A 23,323-nucleotide genomic window follows, 5' to 3' on the forward strand; every position below is an offset into this window, starting at 1 on the left:
ATCAGCAGCACACGTTCAAAGGTTTTCATGAGATGTGAGGTGAGGGCAACAGGTCTGTAGTCATTTAGTTCTTTTGGGTGTGGCTTTTTGGGTACTGGTATAATGCATGATGTCTTCCACAGTGACGGGACCTTGCCTAGCTGTAGGCTCTTATTGAATAGGTGTTGAAGAGGCTCTGCTAACTCCACTGCACAGGTCTTCAACAGTCTAGCACAGACGCCATCTGGGCCTGCTGCCTTGGGTTTGAGTCTGCACAGGGCTCCTCTCACCTGATCAGCAGTGACCCTGAGGGTTGGGCGTGGGGGGTCAAGAGATGAACCAGTGGATGTTGTTGGTTGGTGGTGGTGCTGGTAGGTTGCTCGCTTGATTCCCAATGTAGGGCAAGACAGGTTGGTGTGGAGTGTAGAGTATGCAGGGTTGGTACTGTAGTGTCTGCTGGTGAATGCATTATCATGTAACATGGCAGAACTAGTACACAGACTTTGACCTGCCTGCCATCAAACCTATCCAGACCATGCCAGGGAACCACCTAGGCAACATCCTTAGCCGGGGTCTGCCTCTACTGTCCTTTGGCCCTTGCGTTGGTGGGTGTGGGAGGTACCATACGGGTGCATAGATAGGACGAGTTGGTGCTAAAGCACCTGCCACTTTGCCCTACTGGACAAAAAAAATGACTGTTTTGAAAGTTGGAAGCTTTTTGTCACAATGTACTGTGGTCCATGTTGGCATGATCATCTACAAATGCCTGACAATCTAAAAGCATGTGAAAATAAAGCTCAGAAAAAGGTAGCCGGAGGTTCTATGAGTCCCCCCGCTCCCTCTTGAGCACCTGCCCCCCAAAATATATGTGCACGCCACTAGGTGGTTCAGTTGATTATGGCACAGGGTGGAGGAGAGGGGAGGGTACAGATGAAGAGATGTTAAACTTATCGGTACCTGTTAAACAGGCCTGAAGAGATGTTAAACTTATGGGTCCCTGATAAACAGGCCTGTATTAACGCCCAACTCCTGATTGGCCCAAAGAGAAAAATTGCAGAATTGTGACATTTGGTAGCTAGCTATGTTATCCCTAATTCCTTGCTTGTAATTATGAGAGTCTCTATATAAATATGTCACAAATTTTGCCTTCTGGGGGACCCACAGCAACCTGTAGCCTCGGGGCCCCAGACCATCTTTATCCAGAACTGCCTTTAAATGTATGTGGAAGTTCTATGTTATAGCCTAAGTTCTGGAATATGTTCTAGAAATGTTATAGCCTAAGTTCTGGAATGTGTTCTAGAAATGTAAGAAGAACACAAATCAACATGAATGCATCCACAATGGACTCAAATGTGTGAGTATATATGACAATCTTGTTCAAATTACATTTTCCAAATGTTGCATAGGCTTTAGCATTAGTGAAAATGAAAGCCCAACTGGGAAACTCCAACTCCCATTGTCATTGAGTGTGTTACAATATGCGACCTTGCGTCCTCCACTTGTGCTTGTGGCCTCGTACCAGGAAGTATTATGTTGGGATGACATCACTGACGAGAGCATTTCATTATAATATCTCGCAAAAGCTCAATTGTTAAGTAATTTTCTCATTTTCAAACCGGATGGTAAATGAAGAATAGTCCCCCAAAAATTGTTTTGGCTAGGCTGACAGCAGGGAAACTTAATTGTTTTCTCCACGGAGGCGGGGCATCAGCAAAACGTGAGGCCACAAGCCCAAGTGGAGGACGCAAGGTCGCATATTGGAATGCACTCATTGTGACACAGCACTCCACAGCACACAAGTGCACACTGCGAAATTGCATGTATGCATCACCCGTGCAATATGACACAATAGTAAGTGTATTCTCATATTTTGAAGACAATCATAGAAGACACTGTTTTGACAAATGGCATTGGTTTTAGCCCATCAATAAACAGAAATAAATTGTACACTGTGTAGAAATAATATAATACTACTGTTGTTGACACTAGAAGTTCAGAAGATGTCAGGGGAAATTGTGACGTATGTGCTATCACCACTTACGGCCACTGTCGTAAAATCGCCTGTACAGCCCCATGTGCTCATGTAGTCGTGGCCGCCGTTCCTTGCGTTGACGGGCCTGCCCTCTAGTTCCTACCACCTCCGAACGCATTTGGTACACTTCCGAACAAATCCGAACAAGGTCCGAACAAAGTGCTAACTGGTCCTAATCAAATGCGAACGAATGCGAACCATTTCGAACGAGTTTCGAACAGATGGGGCAAAGCGGCCAATCAAATGCCACGACGTCGTGACACCGAGCAACCAATCACCAAGTGAGCTCGCCTTCCCAAACACTGTACACATGGCGGCTGTTTTGAATTAGCGACTCTGTCAATGACAGAATGCAAACATCGGATATATCAACGCAGGGCTTTTGGTTGGTTCCAAAATCGGTGGTAAGTGGTGTTTTATCATTATAATCATTAGTGTACGTTCTCATTCCGACTATTTGTTGACTCTGTCGTGAGAATTTAACAGGCAGAGTTATCGCTAACCTATGTTAGCCATGAATGGAGCCGTCATGTAAACAAACGCTGATAATAAACTATCCTTTATGTTAGTTACATGTATGCCTATCCCCTTTACGTTAGTGTGATCGGAATAGTACAGTAACGTGATTATGATATTCTTACCGTTCAAAATGCCGGACGAACGTAAAATCAAACAGATCATATGTCACGAAGGGCATTAGAAGTTGCGACACGAAAGCAAACAAAACGTATCACAGTTTTCACACATTACTTATCTGTAGCGCCTGATTAATTCTGAAGTAAAACGATATGATGAAGCAGACATTTTGATGGTTGGGCATATTGTGGGCAATTAGTGGCTTGATTTGACATAGTAGCTTAGGCTACAGTTCTGCTGTAGCATGTGTTCATCTTTTGGTGTAACTGTGCTGGATCTAATTTCAAATATGAAAGCAGGGAAATGCTTATTGCCATGACCTCTGCCTTAGGTATGCTCAGGGCACTTACAACAGTAAGCCCATAATGGAAGGAATGCCATTTTGATGCCAGTCCACTTCAGGGTTTTGTGTGCAATAAGTTTAGTGTTATCTGTTATGAGTTATTAGTGCCTGCCTATATTTTTGTTTTCTGTTTTTCTCCAGTCCACTAATACAAATACAGTATATTTTGCTGGTCATGGCAATGGCGCATCACAAGGGAGGCAGGGGTCACAGGCTGAGAGAGAGAGAACATCTAGCTTTCAACCGTGATGTTGTGGAGGCATGGCCACTTCTGACCATCTCTCTGACCACACTGGAGACAATACCTGCTATTTCCTGTTAGGCTAAGGACACGAGACTGGCCACTATGATGCCATACTCTGGGCTCCATCACTATCTATAAGCTGGGTCCTCAGCCTTTAACCTGTAAGCGCTGAAGCCCACGCCGTCTTTGCAGCTCAGGTAAGCAACACCAACACAATCCCAGGCACCAGTTCTACTTGTAAATAGTTTGGGATGATAGTAATGACCTATGCCGAACCTACATTTAACTTAATAATTGCCTAACATACCTGGATGGTTTAGTGCAGGGGTCCCCAAACTAAGGCCCGGGGGCCGGATGCGGCCCGCCATCTCTCTGCTCCTCACCATTTGAACTGGCCCAAAGAAGCAATCCTATCTTGTCTTGATAGTTTCTCATCTCACTGTAATATAAACAGGCCTACCATTTCTATTGTATCACTCATAAACTGTAAATCACCAAATTTTTCTAACCTTTCCTTGCTATTTTTACATGGTTATCAGAAATTAAAAGGAATACCTGTGGTATTTCAAATAGAAAAACATGTGAAGTACTCACTTCTTTTGCAAATCACTTGTAATGATGAACTATTTTGTGCTAGAAATTATGGCTATAACAGGCAGTGGCCTAGTATTAAAGCCCACATGATTGATCCGGCCCCTGATCACAGTCAGGAACGATAATGTGGCCCCCAGAGAAAAAAGTTTGGGGACCCCTGGTTTAGTGCCAACTACCTTCAGTGTGCTAAGTTGTGATGCAACCCTGAAAGTGAATTTAGAAATGTATGCCACCCCGATTTCTCACCAAATAGTATTAAATAACAGCAGTAAACCACTTGGGAGCTCTGTAAAGTATGAGCTCTCTCTCTCTCTCTCTCTCTCTCTCTCTCTCTCTCTCTCTCTCTCTCTCTCTCTCTCTCTCTCAGCCCACTCCATCTCGGCTCAAGTTCGCTCAATCTCTTCAGGTGTGAGTGGCAGGGGTGAGCCTCCTCGGAAACGGCAGGTCAACGATGACTACCATTACACTTGTGCACAGTGTGGCCCGGCGAAAAACAACACAACAGACCACACTCAACTGATGAGTCGTTGGTACTGTCCTTGTACTGTGTGTCAGAGAGAGTAGAGAGAGAGAGGTTCCATTGGCCCATTGTTTCCGGGTTCTATTATTGGGGGGGGGGAAATCCCCCTTTAGGCAGACCTAGGCAGACCTGAGGACTGTTCTATTCAATGCTAGGAGCATTATGACACCCCCCTTTAGGCAGACCGGAACCTGGTCATGTTAGGTGCCCATAGAAACCTATTATGTTGGCATATCTCTATACTTAAAGAATCTCTGGTACTGTCCTGACCTGGCTCGGGACTCTATTATAGATTGGAAGGAGTCAGTCCATGCAACTGCCTTGTTCTGTAAATTGGGTGAGGATATTGGATAGTGGGATAGGTGGACAGTGGGATATTAAATGATACACTGTATAATTTCTGTGTAAGTATAAAGCATACTACACCTAATATAATAATAATTACACGATTATACATTAATTTCCATTTTTGGTGCTGTTTTCACGCAACTCTTATGGTGTAAGTAACACAGCCATCCGTTGGGTGGAAGATCCAGGTGCAAATCCTGGCAAGAGTGTCATACAATGCAGCACAAAAATGTATATATTTATTTATATATTTTTAAAAAAGAAAAGACAGTTGAAAACTTGAGTAGAAGGACGTATAAGCTCTCATATTAGTCTGTATGTAAACAGAAAATAAATTATCTCTTTTCCTCTCTTTTCTCTCTTTCCCCCTTTCCCCCCTCTCTTCCCCTTCTTTCCCCCACCGAGGCAGTCCATTATGCCCCATCTTTAGACGTTCCTTGCGTTGACAGGCCTGCCCTCTAGTTCCTACCACCTCCGAACGCATTTGGTACACTTCCGAACAACTCCGAGCAAGGTCCGAACAAAGTGCTAACTGGTCCTAATCAAATGCGAACGAATGCGAACCATTTCGAACGAGTTTCGAACAGATGGGGCAAAGCAGCCAATCAAATGCCACGACGTCGTGACGCCGAGCAACCAATCACCAAGTGAGCTCGCCTTCCCAAACACTGTACACATGGCGGCTGTTTTGAATTAGCGACTCTGTCAATGACAGAATGCAAACATCGGATATATCAACGCAGGGCTTTTGGTTGGTTCCAAAATCGGTGGTAAGTGGTGTTTTATCATTATAATCATTAGTGTACGTTCTCATTCCGACTATTTGTTGACTCTGTCGTGAGAATTTAACAGGCAGAGTTATCGCTAACCTATGTTAGCCATGAATGGAGCCGTCATGTAAACAAACGCTGATAATAAACTATCCTTTATGTTAGTTACATGTATGCCTATCCCCTTTACGTTAGTGTGATCGGAATAGTACAGTAACGTGATTATGATATTCTTACCGTTCAAAATGCCGGACGAACGTAAAATCAAACAGATCATATGTCACGAAGGGCATTAGAAGTTGCGACACGAAAGCAAACAAAACGTATCACAGTTTTCACACATTACTTATCTGTAGCGCCTGATTAATTCTGAAGTAAAACGATATGATGAAGCAGACATTTTGATGGTTGGGCATATTGTGGGCAATTAGTGGCTTGATTTGACATAGTAGCTTAGGCTACAGTTCTGCTGTAGCATGTGTTCATCTTTTGGTGTAACTGTGCTGGATCTAATTTCAAATATGAAAGCAGGGAAATCCACCACTTATTGCCATGACCTCTGCCTTAGGTATGCTCAGGGCACTTACAACAGTAAGCCCATAATGGAAGGAATGCCATTTTGATGCCAGTCCACTTCAGGGTTTTGTGTGCAATAAGTTTAGTGTTATCTGTTATGAGTTATTAGTGCCTGCCTATATTTTTGTTTTCTGTTTTTCTCCAGTCCACTAATACAAATACAGTATATTTTGCTGGTCATGGCAATGGCGCATCACAAGGGAGGCAGGGGTCACAGGCTGAGAGAGAGAGAACATCTAGCTTTCAACCGTGATGTTGTGGAGGCATGGCCACTTCTGACCATCTCTCTGACCACACTGGAGACAATACCTGCTATTTCCTGTTAGGCTAAGGACACGAGACTGGCCACTATGATGCCATACTCTGGGCTCCATCACTATCTATAAGCTGGGTCCTCAGCCTTTAACCTGTAAGCGCTGAAGCCCACGCCGTCTTTGCAGCTCAGGTAAGCAACACCAACACAATCCCAGGCACCAGTTCTACTTGTAAATAGTTTGGGATGATAGTAATGACCTATGCCGGACCTACATTTAACTTAACAATTGCCTAACATACCTGGATGGTTTAGTGCAGGGGTCCCCAAACTAAGGCCCGGGGGCCGGATGCGGCCCGCCATCTCTCTGCTCCTCACCATTTGAACTGGCCCAAAGAAGCAATCCTATCTTGTCTTGATAGTTTCTCATCTCACTGTAATATAAACAGGCCTACCATTTCTATTGTATCACTCATAAACTGTAAATCACCAAATTTTTCTAACCTTTCCTTGCTATTTTTACATGGTTATCAGAAATTAAAAGGAATACCTGTGGTATTTCAAATAGAAAAACATGTGAAGTACTCACTTCTTTTGCAAATCACTTGTAATGATGAACTATTTTGTGCTAGAAATTATGGCTATAACAGGCAGTGGCCTAGTATTAAAGCCCACATGATTGATCCGGCCCCTGATCACAGTCAGGAACGATAATGTGGCCCCCAGAGAAAAAAGTTTGGGGACCCCTGGTTTAGTGCCAACTACCTTCAGTGTGCTAAGTTGTGATGCAACCCTGAAAGTGAATTTAGAAATGTATGCCACCCCGATTTCTCACCAAATAGTATTAAATAACAGCAGTAAACCACTTGGGAGCTCTGTAAAGTATGAGCTCTCTCTCTCTCTCTCTCTCTCTCTCTCTCTCTCTCTCTCTCTCTCTCTCTCTCTCTCTCTCTCAGCCCACTCCATCTCGGCTCAAGTTCGCTCAATCTCTTCAGGTGTGAGTGGCAGGGGTGAGCCTCCTCGGAAACGGCAGGTCAACGATGACTACCATTACACTTGTGCACAGTGTGGCCCGGCGAAAAACAACACAACAGGCCACACTCAACTGATGGGCCGTTGGTACTGTCCTTGTACTGTGTGTCAGAGAGAGTAGAGAGAGAGAGGTTCCATTGGCCCATTGTTTCCGGGTTCTATTATTGGGGGGGGGGGAAATCCCCCTTTAGGCAGACCTAGGCAGACCTGAGGACTGTTCTATTCAATGCTAGGAGCATTATGACCCTTTAGGCAGACCGGAACCTGGTCATGTTAGGTGCACTGCCCATAGCAACCTATTATGTTGGTGGCATATCTCTATACTTAAAGAATCTCTGGTACTGTCCTGACCTGGCTCGGGACTCTATTATAGATTGGAAGGAGTCAGTCCATGCAACTGCCTTGTTCTGTAAATTGGGTGAGGATATTGGATAGTGGGATAGGTGGACAGTGGGATATTAAATGATACACTGTATAATTTCTGTGTAAGTATAAAGCATACTACACCTAATATAATAATAATTACACGATTATACATTAATTTCCATTTTTGGTGCTGTTTTCACGCAACTCTTATGGTGTAAGTAACACAGCCATCCGTTGGGTGGAAGATCCAGGTGCAAATCCTGGCAAGAGTGTCATACAATGCAGCACAAAAATGTATATATTTATTTATATATTTTTTAAAAAGAAAAGACAGTTGAAAACTTGAGTAGAAGGACGTATAAGCTCTCATATTAGTCTGTATGTAAACAGAAAATAAATTCTCTCTTTTCCTCTCTTTTCTCTCTTTCCCCCTTTCCCCCCTCTCTTCCCCTTCTTTCCCCCACCGAGGCAGTCCATTATGCCCCATCTTTGGCCGAGTGGTTAAGGCGATGGACTAGAAATCCATTGGGGTCTCCCCGCGCAGGTTCGAATCCTGCCGACTACGGATACTTTTCCTCACACTGTGCTCCACTAAATAAGCAACAATGTAACAAGACCATTGCCATTCATTCGACACCGCTACATTCACCAAAACATTAAAACGGAAAATAAATCACACTAATTACCAGTAACCAACGGAGGTGGACAGCAGAAGACCAAAAACAGAAATTGGTAAAAAGCTATGTCACCTGGCTCTGGTAAAACGCGATTTACATGCCATTGATAAGGAAAGTGGTTAAACATGTTTTGTTTTGTTTTTTAACAAATCAAGTTGTTGATCCGTGTCCATTCCATTAGCAACTGCTACGTTATCTATCAGGCAGGCCTTGCAGGCAGTGCATGTTGGTAAATAGGCCTGATATAGGCCTAAAGGAGACGATAAGTAGGCTATTCAAATAAAACGTTGATTTCACGGATATGTTCATGCTGAAATAAAATACCACATAAACTTACCACTTACCAGGCCTGGCCTACTGTCTGTGTGCTCTTCACTTACTGGGCGATGTGAAGTGTCTTCACTGGCCACGAACACGGTGCGTGACCAAAACAAACAAGCGCTCGCATGCATGCCAACTATTTGGTTTGGTTCGTTGTGAATGTCATCTCAAACAGCCAGATGTCCTCTCAAAATTACCCAAAATCAATCATATTTCACACAAAACTGAACGTGGCTCTTTGTTGACACGAGGTCAGTTTCTTCTTCTTCAGAGCCAGGTTTCAAGAGTGTGAAGAGTGTGATGTGAAGAAACCTGCCTGGACTGGAGAGTCGTGTTTTTTTATGCGCGTGCGCAAGCAGAGCACAAGGTCAGTGTACAAAAACGGTTTAGGCCGATACAATGATACAGTAAGTATGTAGACCTCCTTGGGCCGATGTGAGGAACCCTTTTCATTACAAAACATGTCATATTTCACGTGAAACTGCATAACATCCAAATTTAGCCTTGGGATGAATATATGTAAGTGAACTATATATAATTAATATGTAGGCCTAGGCTATGTAAGGATGTGTGTAATTTGTGTCTTCTGCTATGTATGTAGTAGCCTATGCTACTTGACAACTTAATTTCAATAAATGACACTCTACTTTAAATTATATCAGGGGCGCATAAGACGGCCTCAAAGGCCCCCGTTCCCCACCCCTTGTTTAGGCTAATGAGTGTGAAATGGAGAATACATTGTGACATTGCACTTAGATTGCGCTTTTATCTAAAGCGACTTCTCAGGGTATTGGTTACGGTTGTCCCTGCATGGGCAATGTGGGGTTTGGTGCCTTACTCAGTGGCACTTAGCCGTATATGTAGGGAGAGGTACGGTGGGCAGCACCTGCAGTATGGTATGAGTGGGCACCAGGGCCTTCATTTCTAGCTTCTTGGCCTCAGTGAGGTGGCACGGGCCTACGGATACCATTTTCTTTGTTAAAGCCACACATTTCTCTTTTGAAGAAAACATTATGTCCAATCTTCTGTCAACATGTGTTAAGAAAAACAGATACCTGTTGATCCTCCCTCTGTCAATACATAACCCCTGGAGTTGTTTGATTTTCTTTTTCAGTTCTTGGATCTCTTCATTTCTCTTGATTGATTAGGTCAACTGATTTGCCAATAATGTGCACAATTAGGCAAAGTGTCATTATAATCCTTAAACTAATGCAGAAATGGCTGATTTCCAAATATCTAGGCCTATCCATGTGCATGATGGAACCTTCATCAATGACTCAATTAAAAAACCTTTGAATTTGTTTCTCTAATACCTATTGGCATGTGACTTAACACCAAAATACTTAATTACAACACTAGTGCATGAGTACTTGCATAGTTAATACACCTCCTTATATGAGGTAGATACACTGTAGTACTTCTACTTTTATGTTATACACTTATGCTTAAATTTAAGTTCAGGTACGGTGGAAGTAAATAAATGTATTTTCCACCGTTTACAGTGTCATCCCTTTCTCTCATGTCTCCATACTTGGCAGTGTCATCAGGAGAAGATGTGTGTGTGTGTGTGTGTGTGTGTGTGTGCGCGCACGCTGCCTGCGTGTGTGTGAGGATATGATGGGCAAGGAAGAACCACACACCGATGAGCTCCCTTTTTTAAAAAAAAATATTTTTTTAGGGGCTTTTATGCCTTTATTCAGGACAGTCGAAGATGGTGACAGGAAGCAAATGGGACAGAGAGACAGGGGAGGATTGGGAAATGACCCTGGTCGGACTCGAACTGGGGTCCCCGTGGGTGGGCATGCAAGCCCAAATGTGGGGGGCTTAGCACGCTGCGTCACAGCGCCCCCCAAGCTCCCTTTTTTAATCCTCTTCGGGAGCTCATTGGTGTGTGGTTCTTCCTTGCCCTACATCAGGGGTGTCAAACTCAAATTGACGGAGGGCCAAAATCAAAATCTGGAACAAAGTCGCGGGCCGAACTCAACAGTTATTTTTTAAAATTGACTAAAATTGTGCATGCATGCACTTCATACTCATAGTTAAATTTCGCATACACTCTTTCCCATCATATTTGTTACTTCAAATGTGTCTGCACATGCTGTGACACAGCAAATGTATGTGGGCCAACTGTACACATTTGAAATGATCTCAAGGGCCGTAAAAATGGCTCCGCGGGCCAAATTTGGCCCCAGGGCCTGAGTTTGACATCCCTGCCCAACATAAACTGTACACTTTGACCCTGCACCTGGCTAAAAGGAATTGGATGTGTGGGAGATATGACTTGGATTTGAGTGAGGATATGTGTACCGTACGTGCATGCGTGTTTGCATGCATGTGTGTGTCTGTATGTGTGTGCAAGCATGTGTGTCTGCTGTGTGTTTGTGTGCGCGTGCTTGTGTGTGTGGCATTGTTTTGAGACCAAGGTGAGTCAGATAGGTCTTCATCCTTGGAGAATATACTGAACTGTACTGTATATGGTATCACAGCATAAGAAATGTTTGTGGTCTGTATAAAATCAATGTCTGACAGCTGAGAATTATTCATCTTAGGGTTGAGGTTTTCACTCAGGGCTAGATCCTACTCTCTGAAATAGGATCCGGGCCTTGTTATATTGTCAATAGCATAAATACATTTCAAAATTTCAGAACAATTTTCAAAAACAAAGTGAAGCGACGAAACTCAAATGGCATTGAAATTCACTTGTTTGACAGACAATATTGTGTTTTATTCATCATCTGTTGTGTATTTGTCTCAGTACTAGATCTGAATTGTTATGCTTCAAGGACAAAAGGCAATCAATATAGGTTTTTATAGATTTTATTTTATTTTTTTTAACTGTTTTTATTGTCTTCGCGTGTTTGTGAGCATGTGTGTGTGTGGATATGGGGGGATATGGAGTTTATGGGAAAATGGGGGATACAGAGGGAGTTTGGGGAAGTTTGGCAGAAGGGAAGGGGGTTCAGGATTCCTCTGAGCCTTTGAAGCAACACGCGAACAATCTGATGAACATCGAGCGTTTACGAGCCTTCTGGACAGGCACAGCCGCATCAGCGTTATTGCTCTGATCTGTTGAAGAGAGAGAAAAATCAGTACCTCAATAACTAACACTAACATCAAAAACATCAACACAGGCATCAAAATGAAAAACAAAAAGATAAAATAAAATGTTAGATAACACCTACTGGTGTCAGGAGAAATGGCGCCAGAGGGAGACACTTTTGTCTTGCTGTGTCTCTTTGGAATCTGGAAGAGGAAAGCATACTAATTTAAAGATTTTGTCTGTTACCTGTTTCCATCGAATTAATTAAGCTATCAATTAATACACAAACAAATGAGAATAGTTTTCATTTACCTTGAAGCTGAACCACCTCTTGTGTGTTTTGCTGCCTGTGCTTCCTGCCTGAGGCTCAGGAGGGGGTGGGGCACCTGGGGCTGATGTGGCAGCCGTGACTTTTGCATCACATTGTTTCAGCAGCTCCTTGCTCAAAGCTGACAGCAGTAGGTCATCGAATGAGGAGTCCTTTGCATCCACTGGTCTCTGCAGGATGCCCTGTGATCCAAAGTTCCTCAGCAGGAGTGTATTCAGGGTGTGGTACAGCGCCTTCAGTTTGGCATTGCTCTGATACACGCTGAAGTCCAGAGTGCCTGACGCGTTGGTAAACTCGAGCAAGAGTTGTTCCAGCAGCTTCTGGGTGTCCGTTTTAGCATCTGTAGTGACAGTCATCTTGGTCAACAGACGCAGCACCAGTGCTGTGACCAAACAGCCATTGTCATTGGTGTCTCCAGGATGCTTGCACGCAGCAGAGATGAACTGTTTGTCACGAGCAGTCACATACTTGTATATGTCAGGGATTGTGGAATCTGAGTGTGGCATGGAAGGAGGTGTAGAGCTCAAAGGAATGCTATGTGCACTCTGAGGTCTTGGGTCTGTGTCAAAAACTCTCTCATCCAGGTCAAGGTCACCGCCCTTAACTTCCAAGTCGGCATCAAGGAGCTCTAACACTTTGTGAACCATCACACTTGTGAAGAGCCCTAGCACATCTTCAAGTTTGGCGGATGCGGACTGAGTCTTCTCACTGATGGATGCCGAGGCTGGGACATCATCAACTGCATCAAGGACAGGCAAATCATTCGATTTGAACTCTGAGAGGAACCTTTTGAGGAGCCTTGACATCAAACCACCTTGGACATCAGGGCTAGAGGTAAGGAGTTTGCCAAGCACAGGCTCATCTTTGTCAGGTGTTGTTGACAGGATCCTTGCTTCATCCAAAGCTTCATCTTCCGTCATCTTCTGATCAAGATGTTTTGCCATCTCTGAGTCGATCATGTCAATGACCTGGGAGGTCATGAGCTGGGAGAAGACATTTGCAACTTCGGTTGAAGAGCTTGATCTCGCAAACGTTGTAAAATGTGATGTTTGCTGATGGGGCACGCTGGGCAGTGCTTGCATTAACCTGGCTACCAGACAGCTGCAGTCAGGCTTCTCTTGTCCAAGAAGGGATTTTTCTGCTGGTGTGCTTCCAATCCCTGAAACTGAGATTCCGGACATGGCAACATCTCGACCGGCATTCCATTCCATCAGAGGGAGAAGGAAGGGCTGCAGCAATCCCTTGATGGCCTGCTCAGTGAAAGAGTACACTACCTGAGTGGCCCTCTGGGGAGCGGCCTTAAGACTGTCAGACCCAGGGCTACTTTTTCCATCCAGAGTTGGGCTCCTGTCCTGCCGAACAGCCTGAATTTGATCCACAAGGCCCTTGGCAATGTTGTCGATATTGTCGGTGGAAAGGAGCCTTTCCAGGGTCTTTGCCATACAGGTCAGGTCATGGGATTCACTTCCATGTTCTGCTACCATTTGCCACTGAGCAGGTGCATCGGCTGAGCGAGATGCCTTCTGCCATGCCACAGATTTCTGCAGACTTCCAAGAGCACTTTTCAGCTTGAGGAACATCTGACTCCCTGGTCTTTTTGGAGTGATTTCAGATGATGAGGCGGAGCTAGTGGCACTTTCAGGTCTGCTGAAAGCCATTTCAGCATGCTTGGTCAAGCAGACATAGGCTGGCAAGACCATGGTGATGGAGCAGAAGCTGACCACTCTAAGGATCGCCTTACATATTTGCAGGAAGTGTGTCCTGGTCATCTGAGGACAAATAAAGATACATAATGTATGTTATAAGCAGAACTAAGGACCGACAACTTTACTTAGGGCATTATGGTTAGATTATAGATTATATGATTATAGGCTAGACCAATCTGATGCTGTCAGAACCAATGGCAAGTGTACTCACAGGGGTATGAAGCATGCTGGCGAATGCCATCCACTCCCTACAGTGAAAAATGAACAAGACATTGTGTTGATATTATTTTTAATCTTTTTTTGTTATAACTTACTTAACCACCAAAAGCAGTTTGAGCCAACCACTTTTACATTGTGCATTTGCGGAAGCAATTACACAGTTATATGGAATGTGCTTTATCTGTCAAATGGAAATAAAACGTACTCATCAGATAGGTTCAGGATGTAGTCCTGTAGCTCAGAGAAAGAGGGTTCCTCCTGAGATGGGCCTGGAGCAGGTCCTGGTCTTGAGACATCAGAGGGTCCTGATGGGTCAGGGTCAGGCCCAGGAGGACCTTCAGAGCCTACAAATAATGTATGCAAAATATAACACCTTTCTTCAAAATCTGTCTGTCAAAGTACATAGTCGATGGTATATTTTAGTAGTTTATTTCCAGAATGTACAGTGAGTCCAATATGTATTTGATCCCTTTCTGATTTTGCCGGTTTGCCCACTAATAAAGACATGATCAGTCTATACATTTATGATAATATGTATTCAAACATGGAGAGACAGAATATCAAAAATAAATTCCAGAAAATAACTTAAAATAATATATTTTAATTTATTTGTATTTAATTTAGGCAAATAAGTATTTGACCCCTCTAGCTAAAGAAGATAAAGTGCTTTGTGGCAAAGCCCTAGTTGTCTAGCACTGAGGTCAGATGCTTCTTTTAGTTGATGACAATGTTTGTGCATATAGTAGAACATATTTTTGCCCATTTTTCTTTGCACATTATCTCTAAAACATTAATAGTTTGTGGCTGTAGCTTGGCAAATGGGAGGTTCAGTTCTCTCCATAGAATTACTATAGGGTTAATATTTGGAGACTGTCTAGGCCACTTCACGACTTTAATATGCTTCTTATTGAGCCACTCCTTAGTTGCTTTGACTGTATGTTGTGTATTATTGTCATGTTGGGAGATCCAAAAATGGCCCACCCTTCAGTGTAGTGGTGGAGGGAAGGACGTTTGCACTCAGGATTGCACATTACATGTCTCCCTCCATCCATTCGTTGACGATGTGAAGTTGTCCTGTGCCTTGGCCACACCCACACCCTCAAACCATAATGATACCACTTTCATGTATGATGGTGAGGAGGGTGTTCTTGGGATCATAGACAGTAGTACTCTTTCTCAAAACACATTGAATTGTGATAATGCCAAACATCTTGATTTTGGTTTCATCTGACTACAGCACCTCCTTATCATATCCTAAATCAGTCTGATGTCCGTTGGCAAACCTCAGGTGGGACTGCACAGGTTCCTTCTGAAGTAAAGGTACCATGTGTGCACTACAGGATTTTAAACCTCTGTGGCATTCATAGTGTGGTATGAAGTGTCATTCCGTAGGATTTTTGTGCTAAAATTGATTTTTTTGCATAATTTGCTTTGTTTGGGGTCCTACTACTGAAAAATGATGGGTGTCGAATTTTCTGACCCCGTTATACCCCTCCTCTAGGGGGCGCTTTCTCGCCCTGGCCAGTATAGCTACCGAACCCATATCTCTGCTAATAATGATCACATTTTCACAATCTTGGTGTCAATTTCAGGGTTATTGATGATGCTGAGTCCATTTATGACAGTTTCATTTTGATCAGAAGTTGCTATTAGACATATTTTTGAGATTTAAAGGCTATTTTGAGATTTAAAGGCTATTTTGTCCACCGACAAGCCTGCTGTGGGAGATATGACTACGATGGCATCTGTCTCATTGGATCTATGCACATCATATACATAATAAAGATTTCAATTTTATTAGGGTCAGTACTGTGAGAAAATGATGGGTTTCAAATGTATTACCCCTCCAGGGGGCGCCTTTTCACCTCGGCCAGGATACGTATTGCAACCATAAATGCAGCAATAAAGATCCTATTTTCACAAACATGGTGTCAATTTAGGGGTTATTGAGGATCCTGAGTCCATTTATGGCAGTTCTAGTGTGATCAGAAGTTGCTATTACACATATTTTTGACATTTAAGGCTTGTCCACCTACAGGTCTGTTGTGGGAGTTATGACTACTATGGCATCCGTCCCATTCCGTTACCCAATTTTATGAACAGTTTCAGAGTTTTCTATATTTTTATTAAAATAGATGACAATGAAACTGAGCAGCTCAGTTTCTAATTCACTTTGTATAAGGCTTGGCCGATTGGCAATATCAGAAGAAAGAAATTGTGATAGAAAAACAAAACTGTTTAACAGAAGATAAGAATTTTCTAATTGCTCTGGTAGCGTTGGAAACCTTTGGTCTACACACAAAAGTAAAGTCATTATTTCTCTATGGAGGGTCGGGGAATAAAGTAACCAAAGTGAGTAATTTGTATTGGCAGTGACTACCAAAGAATAATTGGACTCGAAAAACGAATAGGACAAGGTGTTCTGAAATGCATGAACAAGTCGGGTGGGTTTTGTTTACCTGATTTTGTAAATGTAGAGTAAAAGAGGCTGTTCCAATGTTCGTACTTTCCGCCCTTCCCGCACTGTGTTTGGGTACGCAGGGCGGTTCCATTTCTAATCGCGGCGGTGAAGTGTACTGTAATCTATCTGGATAACGCCCTCACACCGACCATTTTTTGAAGTGTGGAGTTATGTACACTTTTCGCACTCAACGGCCGCCATGTTTGTTACGTAGTTTCCTCTCTGGTTGAGTGTCAGATTGGTCAAACTGCCGAATCTCAGTGATGACAGCATAGCTTTGATTCCAAAGACAATAGCCATGTGTATAAGAGAAAGGGGTAACTTTGAAAAATTGTCAACATAAGGAACAGTGTCTTCCGTGATGAATTGTATATTGGTGGTTGGTAAACTCTAATGGCACATGACAACCGTCATTTCTGTTAAGTGTATCACACAGAACGTGATTTGAACCAACGCTTCACCCTCACATTTAGCCGTTAAGTTGAGGGTGGAAAGTGCACTGTATCACAGTACACAGTACAGAGTGAGGAGAATGGAACACGCTCAATGTTTGGTTTGCCATTTACTGTACAATTTTCTTCAAGTTTCATCACTCTTAATTATTTGAACCTCTGAGGGTGCTGGAACAAATATTAAATTCAATGTTTCAAGAAGGAGGCCGCACCTTGCATAGCAGTGTTTTTTATTGCTCAAACATGTTTTGGCGTGTGCCTTCTTCAGTGTGCAACCATTTACTGTGCAACCTACAGTACAACTCCTAGAAAACACCCCATGGGACAGAACACCTTCCATGACACAGTGCTTGTAATGAATCAAAGAGATGAAGATTTAGTTGCCGTCAACCAACTCCTTGTCGTCCCTGAGAAGCTCCCCTCATCTCCCCACATGCACCACATTTGCAGCTACCAATCATAAGGACTAGGCCAGTTCAATGTACAACTTTCAAACAAAGAAATGTAGACAACACTGTTTCCAACGCCTTCACTCTTACATGGGCACTTGCTAATTATTTAGCAACAGATGCGACCAACAGTACAGCAGCAGAATGTACTGAATAGGAAACTGACCGTGATTATCTCATTCTGTCCATAGATGAACAAACACCCAAACATGCCAAGAAGTTGGTAAAACATGAAGTTATCCATAGTTGGACAGCCACTAAATCTCTACTGATATCCCTGCAATCTGAGACTTATCGCCTGACAAACTCAGAGATCATCGCTTCACTTTCAAGACCTACCTTAAATTATGCAACCCATTTTCTGTTCTGATGTTGACACAGGGAATCACTGCTGTTTTAGTAGGTCCTGAGAGGAGAACTCTCATCATCTCTGATCTTGACCTTTTCCAAAACACCTACGAGCAGGTGTTATGCACATAGGTACAGTATGTAGTGTTTGCTGCAATGCATGCTCTTGGCAAAACAACTGATGCAAGTGGCATTGGCACATGCTCAATTGAAAGAGATTCATACTCTTCAGCAGATCTCCATGGAGTCTTTGGTGGGAAGCATACAAGTGGGCCCTTGAATATCACATCACAACTAGCCTGGCTATTATGATGACAAGATTTCATGCCATTTCCTCTGCTCATCCCCTTGAATCCATTCAAGTCCAAGTGTGTGGATTTCAATGAGGCTCTGCATCTGCACAGTCCATATGCATTGCAATTGTACAGTAACACCCAGTCCTATTTGCAAACCTATTCAAGCAGAAGACACTTCAGAGTTTGCTCAGTTTCTTGTACAACACCTGTAAGAGCAAGTGCTTGTCGTCCAGTGGACTGGGCATGTTATCTGGCTGCCTTGATGAACCTTATCAAGTACTTCTTTGCATATGATCTCCTGAGTTATGCCCGCCTCTTGGCAGTCCATCTTGCTCAAATGAATGCTTTGGAACAAGATGATCCTATTACATGGGATGCTCTTGGGTAAGGGGATTTTGTTGCGGCAAAATCAAAGGTTCCCTTTACTCATTTGTTCACAGATCAGAACCTAGAGCATAAAGGAAAATGAAGGAACTTCATGGCGGCAAAGTAGGACTGAGTCAGGATGCCACTGCCCATGTCTTGTCACCACAACACCACATCTTGCTCATATTGTGATGCACTATTTGGACAGCTTCCCTCAACCCAGCAAGTCTGTGCTAAATGAACACTACCAGCTTACGGGAGATGTTGCCATCAAGGGCAAAAGCTGTGAAGATGCAAAATTCAATTGAGCTCTACAGGACTGGCAATCCATTAATGTCTCCCTCCATATCATAACTGATGAAGCTAGCCTCATGCATGCTGTTGAAAGACTACAGGTGAAATGCTGGTGTCCCTTCGAATGACTGAACCAGGAATAGTTCTAATTGTTGATGCTATGGCTGAAACTGGAGTTACATCTGATCATATCTTGAAGTGATATAGTGTATTTCCTTGAGCCTAAGTGCACCTGTTTAGGAGAAAAAAATGAAGCAGCAATGCTTAATGACCAGCACTCCTCAGTGCGGGCTGTTTACTATTCATGTTCATGATATTTTGTATAAATGAGTTGATATTACCATTACAGTACATGATCTTTTTTTACCTCAAAAAATGTTAGGTTGGAATATTAAGGTTGGAATGTTATAAATGGTTGCTTAAAATGGTAAAAAAAAAAAAAACCTCAATGGGGCCTTTAACTCCAACCCAAAAAGTCACTATATGAAACACAGTTACTGTTGTTGTTCACACACAAATTACATAGCTGGTCAGCATCATCTTCCTGAGTGCACACAACCCCCTCTGGTTGGTTAATATTTAGTCTTTATTTGAAGAAGATCCTGGTATATTCATTTTCAATCGTGTTATTGACAAGTTTGACAACTCTTTGCCACTACCTAAAAATGAGTCATAACAACTTCTGATCACACTAGAACTGCCATAAATGGACTCAGGATCCTCAATAACCCCTAAATTGACACCATGTTTGTGAAAATAGGATCTTTATTGCTGCATTTATGGTTGCAATACGTATCCTGGCCGAGGTGAAAAGGCGCCCCCTGGAGGGGTAATACATTTGAAACCCATCATTTTCTCACAGTACTGACCCTAATAAAATTGAAATCTTTATTATGTATGTGATGTGCATAGATCCAATGAGACAGATGCCATCGTAGTCATATCTCCCACAGCAGGCTTGTCGGTGGACAAAATAGCCTTTAAATCTCAAAATAGCCTTTAAATCTCAGAAGTATGTCTAATAGCAACTTCTGATCAAAATGAAACTGTCATAAATGGACTCAGCATCATCAATAACCCTGAAATTGTGAAAATGTGATCATTATTAGTAGAGATATGGGTTCGGTAGCTATACTGGCCAGGGCGAGAAAGCGCCCCCTAGAGGAGGGGTATAACGGGGTCAGAAAATTCGACACCCATCATTTTTCAGTAGTAGGACCCCAAACAAAGCAAATTATGCAAAAAAAATCAATTTTAGCACAAAAATCCTACGGAAGCTGTTATTCAGACAATTCATATCACACTATAAGTGCTACCAGTAGTTTTCTCAGTGATTTTGGTCAGTAGCTTTGATATCATTGCCTAGTTCATACTGTATAGCTCTAGGGTGATTTCTTTCTGTTCTCATGATTATCAAATCCATACAAAAGGTCAAATCTTGTATAGAACCCCAGACAGGCTGATGGATAGTCATTTTGTATTCCTCACATTTTGGAAGAAATGCATCAACAGCCGAGTCATTAATACCCAGTCTCTTTCTTGTGGCTTTGCAGCCCATTTAATCTTTGTTCAGGTCTAAAATCGTGTCCCTGATATCATTTGACCACTCTTTGGTCTTTCCCATGCTGGTGAGGTTGGAGTGTGACTGATTCACTCATACTATGGACTGATTCTGCTGATTCAATGTGTCTTTTATGCATGTTAGTATGTACAGGTGTCTTTAATTCAGATGACAAGTTGATCGGAAGTGCCTATCTGGTCTGTGGGCCCGGAACTGTAATCAGTTGGCAGGGGATCAAATACTTATTTTGCTCGATGAAATGGAAATAAATTAATATATATTCTCTTCAGTTAATTTCTGGATTTTCTTTTTGATATTCTGTCTCTCCATATTAGAATACATATTATCATAACATTTATTGACTGATCATGTCTTTGTTAGTAGGCAAACCAACAAAATCAGCAAGGGATCAAATACATATTGGACTCACTGTATGCTGCCCATCCACAAGTGTTATTTTTCTCATGAATATGAAAGCGTGAAAGCCCAGTGGGAAACTCCAACTCCCATTGTCATTGTGACACAGCACTCCACAGCACACAAGTGAACACTGCACACTGCACACAACGAAATTGCATGTATGCCTCACCCGTGCAAGGGGGCAGCCCTCAGTGGCGCCCCATGGGGAGCAGTGCGGTGGGACGGTACCATGCTCAGGGTACCTCAGTCATGGAGGAGGATGGGGGAGAGCACTGGTTGATTACTCCCCCCACCAACCTGGCGGGTCAAGAGTCGAACCGGCAACCTCTGGGATGCAAGTCTGACGGCCTAACCGCTCACCCATGACTGCCCATATTATATTTACCACCACCATCAATTTCTAAGTATTCATTTTGACTCGGAAATTGACATTTATAATTTTTCATACATGAAGATATATGGGTTGCTCAAGCAACTTAGCAACCAGCATAGGCAAACATAGAAACCATTACAACTTATTTTCTTTTGGTCAGACCAATAGCCTATTATAAATATTAGTGAAAAGATAAAATGCGTACATAAGCAGGATAAGCTTACACTTTGAAAATTACATACTGGACCTTATTGTATTTTGGTCAGACCAATATAAATATTAGTGAAAATAACAAATTTGTGCATAAGCAGGACACTTACATACTTACATACTTACAATTACAACACTTACAATTACTTGTAAATTACATACTGGATCCAATTTTACAAACTTTACATGAAACTTTACATATAGGGCCTACGTAATATTCTAAACTTTATATAGACATATTCAATACAACTGTACTGACCTTTTTTCATCTTCTGTAATTTAATTGCGAAGCATCTGTCTCATTCTATTAAAGAAACTAAATAACAATAATAACACAATACAGAGACATGTGATGTGCACTAGGCTATGCAACAAACTGAAATACATTTGCAGGCCACTACATTCTACTTTCATCCTGGAGCTAAATGATGTCATAAAGGATGCCATAACAACTCCATAACAACCAGTTGTGCGGTTCTTTCACTGACCTGCCCAAATAATCACCAACATTCTAGGCCTGGAGCTGGGCCTACATAGGCCTCTATATGCTGCCATTCATATATGGTGCTCATATTAGATGCATGAGAAAACAAATGAGTCACTGGAACAAGACATGCTTTAACAATCATTAAACAATAGTCCGTCATACTGCAACAACCTCACAAACACATATACTTTTGCTTTAGTTGTTTTTTTAAAGGTGCACTATTTAATATTTATAATAATAATAATAATAATTCATTTTATTTAAAAGCGCCTTTCAAAAAACTCAAGGACACTGTACAGAGAGAGGCAAAATAAAACAAGACAGATAAACAGATTGTAAACAAAACATAAATATATAGAAAATAAATAAAAATAAAATAAAACAAAATACAGTTAAAGAATCATAAAGAATAGGCTAATTGAAATAGATGAGTTTTAAGTCTTGATTTGAACAGGGGTAAAGACTCAATGTTGCGGATGTCAGGGGGAAGCGCATTCCATAGCTGAGGAGCAGAGCAACTGAAAGCTCTGTTCCCCATGGTGCTGAGACGGGCAGAAGGGACAGAGAGGAGAATGGAGGAAGAGGAACGGAGGGGGCGGGAGGGAATAGCAATATGAATAAGATTAGATAGATAAGGAGGGGCAAGATTGTGGATAGCCTTGAAGGTGTGGAGAAGTATTTTAAAGTGAATTTTAAATTTGATAGGGAGCCAGTGGAGATGTTGCCTGGTTAACACCAGACCTAATCACAAGTGAGATTAGGTCTGGGGAGTTGCCTATTGTAAATTCCATATGGGGCCGGAATACTTGGCTATTATGACACACTGCCCTGCTCTCTGATTGGGCAGAGAAACTGTTAAGGTCGGAATGCTTGGCCATTATGACACAGATCCCATGATCTTGTACGTTATGAGTCATCCTCGCCATACTGTCTTTCAGATCGAAACGATTGTGTAGAACTAAAGGCAGTATGGGAGTTCCCAGGCTAGTGGAGATGTTGGAGTGCAGGGGTAATATGGTGACAGGAAGGGGTTTTAGTTATGATGCGGGCAGCTGAGTTCTGGACCATTATAGCCATTATAGCTATTTATAGCCATTTCTTTCCGGAATTCATGCTGCCTATTCACAAATGTTCCCTTTTTCATGAATACTTTCGTGAATACTTTCATGAATACCACCAACATCAAATTCTAAGTATTCATTAAGACTGACAAATTGCACTTTCATACATGAAAAGGTGGATCCCCATGTCCGCCATTTTGAATATCCAAAACTTTAGCTGCAAAACTTGCTGTACTTTGGTCATACTAATATTATTTACTAATCATTAATGAAAAGATCAAATTTGGCAATAGGCAGCACAGTTTCAATGAGCTGCATAGTTTCCTACTCTGGCCACCATCCTACACAGTGCTAGCCTGGCGACGCCATCCTATGTTCTCTCCACCCAAAGATTTTGACTCCACACACATCGTCTGGCAAAAGCCTCGAGCTCGGTTCTCTCAGTGTATAGCCAATCAGCAAACATTTGAGGGTGGTGACGCAGAACTCACCTGCGAAGTCTGTTACTGATTGGTTAAGGTAACTATATGCACACTTATATTTTGTTATTTGTATGCTTTG

General features: G+C 42.4%; 1 protein-coding gene and 1 non-coding gene across 2 annotated transcripts; one reads left to right on the top strand and one right to left on the bottom strand.

Annotated features, from left to right (window-relative positions):
• The first annotated feature begins 8,173 nt into the window (after positions 1-8,173).
• Positions 8,174-8,258, top strand: trnas-aga (transfer RNA serine (anticodon AGA)). The gene has a single exon. It is a non-coding gene; the product is annotated as a tRNA-Ser (tRNA).
• Positions 8,259-11,505: 3,247 nt separating this feature from the next.
• LOC134461290 (uncharacterized) lies at positions 11,506-21,566 on the bottom strand. Its single transcript, XM_063214106.1, has 6 exons — positions 21,474-21,566; positions 14,190-14,328; positions 13,977-14,013; positions 12,044-13,828; positions 11,874-11,934; positions 11,506-11,757 (listed from the first exon to the last, which is right to left on the bottom strand). The coding sequence occupies exons 1-6, from the start codon at positions 21,481-21,483 to the stop codon at positions 11,651-11,653; spliced, it is 2,139 nt and encodes a 712-aa protein (XP_063070176.1). The 5' UTR covers positions 21,484-21,566; the 3' UTR covers positions 11,506-11,650.
• Positions 21,567-23,323: the final 1,757 nt, after the last annotated feature.

The sequence above is a fragment of the Engraulis encrasicolus genome, chromosome 2 (assembly GCF_034702125.1).
Source record: "Engraulis encrasicolus isolate BLACKSEA-1 chromosome 2, IST_EnEncr_1.0, whole genome shotgun sequence".
Taxonomy (NCBI): domain Eukaryota; kingdom Metazoa; phylum Chordata; class Actinopteri; order Clupeiformes; family Engraulidae; genus Engraulis; species Engraulis encrasicolus.

Bases quoted from the DNA above. Each gene is read 5' to 3' on its own strand.
- LOC134461290 (XM_063214106.1), bottom strand. The intron at 11,935-12,043 runs GTAAATGAAAAC...TTCCTCTTCCAG, and splicing joins AGAGGTGGTTCAGCTTCAAG to ATTCCAAAGAGACACAGCAA. The intron at 11,758-11,873 runs GTAGGTGTTATC...TCTCTTCAACAG, and splicing joins CGCCATTTCTCCTGACACCA to ATCAGAGCAATAACGCTGAT.